The 3,976-nt window shown below is 39.8% G+C and overlaps 2 protein-coding genes across 2 annotated transcripts in view; one reads left to right on the top strand and one right to left on the bottom strand.

Moving 5' to 3' along the window:
• The window catches only part of LOTGIDRAFT_174619 (hypothetical protein), a gene marked incomplete at both ends in the record, with an annotated part of 5,659 nt that extends 4,213 nt beyond the window's left edge, over positions 1 to 1,446 (top strand). Inside the window, 3 exons of the mRNA XM_009053961.1 lie at positions 184 to 281; positions 832 to 1,006; positions 1,374 to 1,446. Coding sequence (XP_009052209.1) covers positions 184 to 281; positions 832 to 1,006; positions 1,374 to 1,446 — 346 coding nt within the window. The remainder of the gene's footprint in view (positions 1 to 183; positions 282 to 831; positions 1,007 to 1,373) is intronic.
• Positions 1,447 to 2,099: 653 nt separating this feature from the next.
• LOTGIDRAFT_174618 (hypothetical protein) lies at positions 2,100 to 2,639 on the bottom strand (the record flags this gene model as incomplete). Its single annotated transcript, XM_009053960.1, has 1 exon — positions 2,100 to 2,639. One exon carries the CDS (start codon positions 2,637 to 2,639, stop codon positions 2,100 to 2,102), a length of 540 nt encoding a protein of 179 aa, XP_009052208.1.
• Positions 2,640 to 3,976: the final 1,337 nt, after the last annotated feature.

Here is a 3,976-nt window from a genome sequence, read left to right as displayed (position 1 = left end):
TCATCTAAATATTTACTTTACCAGCTGATAGAGCTTAATTTCAGCTATCTGTTTAGTCATCTAAATATTTACTTTACCGGCTGATAGAGCTTAATTTCAGCTATCTGTTTAGTCATCTAAATATTTACTTTACCAGCTGATAGAGCTTAATACAGCAAAATCATAATTGAATTTTTTTTTCAGTAATAATGGATTAAAATATCACCATACTAGATGTAAAAGTTGTAACCAAGGTGATACAGCGGGAGGGAGAGGAGAGAAAGATACAAAAAATAATACAGGTCTGATTCTTATTAATCTACACCCAACTCTAGTACTAGTATTTCCTTTGTGGGTACCAGGAAACGGCACAGAGGTACCTGAAATGTCCTTCAGTCCGGGCCCGTAGCCAGACGTGATTGTTCGGTCGGAGGTGCAAGTGATATATCCGGAGGGGAAATTAAGAGGGGGGGGGGGGGAGCAGGTGGAGGGGAGGGGTGCAATATTTTGATATTCTGATGGTGCTTTTCATTCCTTTCGAGAGCGGAAGCCTTGGGCTTTGAGCTAGAGAAGGAGTGCACAAACTGAACAACAGAGTTAATGGATTGTTAAAAGGTTTTCTAATCTTTGTATGTGTATCGGAGACACTGTAAGAATCGATTTGCACTATTCCAATTTTCAATCAGATGTCGGCGAATATTGCAATTACATTTTAAACTAAGTATTTTATGGCATAGCTTTTACGAAAAGTGACGTCATTTACATTATGATTTTCAATATAATGGAACTATATTTTCAAATATCGTTGCCACAATGTCTATTCTTATCATAAATCAAACAATCTAATTTTAGAGTTTCGACGGTCGACGAGAACATCACCATTAGGTATTACTGTCAGTGGTGAAGCGGAGGATATCAAACCGAGGATAGTAGACGATAACCGACTGAGAGATTTAGCTATAATTGCTACTGGACCGTCCAGTCCGTTACTACAGAATATTTCATTTACAGACAGACTCGAGTCAGAGTAAGTTATACTCTTTTATTACATTCGGCAAACCTTGGTAGTTTCCGTAAAGCTGAATCTTTGTTGTAGAGCTCTGGCGGAATTTTCATAGTACACAGACATCTGAAGAGGAGTACTTAGTGTATAATAAAGATATAAATATTGACATCTTCTCAAAGTCAAGATATTACGAACTACGTCAGATACCTTGACAATCAATATTGATACGATTAGTGGCTCAAGTAGATTGGTGAGGGCCCGTGAACGTAAGTCAAATTGGGCCACTTCCCCGGGAAATTGATTAAATGCCCCCCTGCCCCACCCACCTAAGGCTTGGTTTAATCTGTCCCTATGGTAGTTAACCCACTGATTATGATGTTTATTTTAGAAGATGTAGTCGAACTGTAAAACGAGCTCTTGATCTATCGTCGAAGTCGAAAGTTGAACATAAACCTGGGTAAGTGAACACTGAATAAAACAGGGCCTGATTTCATAAACCTGGGTAAGTCAACACTGAATAAAACAGGGCCTGTTTTCAGAAACCTGGGTAAGTCAACACTGAATAAAACAGGGCCTGTTTTCATAAACCCGGGTAAGTCAACACTGAATAAAACAGGGCCTGTTTTCATAGGGAGATGAGATATAAGAACACTACCAACTAGCATGAATAAAATATCAAAATTTTAGACTTGGCCAAAATCAATCTATGTTCATCAGTAGACTTACCTGGTGTCAAAACTAAACAACAGAATTATACCGGTTTATATGATATATTCATAAATCTTATCAATCATTCATAAAACTATAAAACATAAAACATAAAGGTAATTATTGAACAAAAAAACAAACCGTACTGCTTATGATATTCAAAGGTTTCTTGAGTATGTTCATTAATACAAAACAATCTGTTCCATATGTAGAAGCGTGTTGATTGGTTGGTTTGAAAATCATGTGACATCTCTCAAACGAGGTTTGCCTGCTAAAGTGAAACACGGTAGAAATATATTATAATTAATCTATATTTCTGTTTCAGTTTGATTCTGTCTCAGTTAGATAAGTCAGCAGTAATAACTCTCAGTAACATGGCCAAGGTCAGCCACTTCTTTTCTTTATTTTATATCATTATTCTGGTCAGTAGCCATTGGGTCATGGTCTCCCCCTCTAGCCATTGGGTCATGGCCTCCCCCTCTAGCCATTGGGTCATGGTCTCCCCCTCTAGCCATTGGGTCATGGTCTCCCCCTCTAGCCATTGGGTCATGGTCTCCCCCTCTAGCAATCGGGCCATGGTCTCTCCCTCGGGCCATTGGGCAATGGTCTCCCCCTCTGGCAATCGGGTCATGGCCTCCCCCGCTGGCAATCGGGTCATGGCCTCCCCCTCTGGTAATCGGGCCATGGCCTCCCCCTCTGGCAATCGGGTCATGGTCTTCCCCTCTGGAAATTGGGCCATGGTCTCTTGCTCGGGCCATTGGGCCATGGCCTTCCCCTCTGGAAATTGGGCCATGGTCTCTCCCTCGTGCCATTGGGCCATGGCCTTCCCCTCTGGCCATTGGGCCATGATCTTCCCCTCCGGCAATCGGGTCATGGTCTTCCATTCTGGAAATTGAGCCATGGTCTCTCCCCGGGCCGTTGGGCCATGGCCTTCCCCTCTGGCCATTGGGCCATGATCTCCCCCCCCCCCCTGGCCATTGGGCAATGGTCTCTCCCTCTGGCCATGGTCTCCCAATCGGACCTCTGAGTGGTCTTATTCTGATGTGCAAATTAAGCCCAGCCCTCTAAATGCTCAGAATTCATCCTAGGTCATCTGTAATGGGAGTCAGAGAAGACTGAATCTTACTCATTTCCATCGTTTAAAGCCCCAGCCCAGACACCATTTCATCAACCTTCGCTTTTGCGTTCAATTATGTATCAACCTTCGCCAATGTTCGTCAATCTCTGTGAGTTGAACATTGACTCGACCGTGAAAGGGAGACATATTGTCAGGTAAATTAGCGAGAACAGATAACTCTGTTTGAAGATTGATTTTGATTGGCTAGAATAGCGTAGTAATATGGCGTTCGGTCAATATACGAGGGTAATAAGCAGCAATCTAGTCCCGAAGTTGATACGAGTGAAGAGGCCCAAGGTATATTTTAATGGAGTTGTTGCCCTTCAAAAAAGTCAAATAACATCTCTTGGAATAGGTTGTACATGTGAAAGATCTCTGGACAGATCGAATCCGAGAAGTTGCATTATAATGTTGCTGTCCACAATTACCTCATTCCACACTGCATAACATTGCTCATCTTCAGTCCAATGAGGTGTAGAAAAACTGAACGTAAAACTCCATTCATTTCAGTGTTTAGTTTTGAAAAGAGTTACTTCCCTTGAAATCGAAATTGGTAGATGAATACGGATTTTTTTTTTCAGACCTTTGAGTTGAGCGTGAATACTCTTTAAGTTTGTCTTTGTGATCGACTTAAGCATACTTAGTTTCCTATGTTCAAGCTACTTGTTGATTCGACTAGTTCATTACAGGCTTTTAAATATGAAGTCTTCAAACGTACGGTGGTTTGCTTTAGGACATTATTTTAATTATGATTTAATTCTACTTATTTTTCATTTTTGTTTGCTGAATTATAATTTTTGTTTACTATTTTTTATATTCAGTAAACAAAAATAATAATTCAGAAATCAAAAATGATAAAGAAGTAGAATTAAATGATCATTCAGCAAATTAAAATGACAAACAGTAAACAAAAATAACAAAGAATTAGAAATTAAATCATGTCCTAAACAAACCACCGTAGAAACATCATCTAATTATTTTTAAATTCTAGAGAAAGTATGGTAAAGAGTCTAACGTGAAGCCGCCCCCAGAATTACAAATTACAACCAAAGTAAAACGTCCTATGAATGGATTTTTGATTTTCGCTAAAAGAAAAGGATTATTTTACCAAGAGAAATTCCCTCACAAGGACAACCGGTCAGTTGAAATTTATTATAAACATAACA

This window comes from Lottia gigantea, assembly GCF_000327385.1.
Source record: "Lottia gigantea unplaced genomic scaffold LOTGIsca_206, whole genome shotgun sequence".
NCBI classification, from domain to species: domain Eukaryota; kingdom Metazoa; phylum Mollusca; class Gastropoda; family Lottiidae; genus Lottia; species Lottia gigantea.
This window is presented reverse-complemented; position numbering and strand designations above follow the sequence as displayed.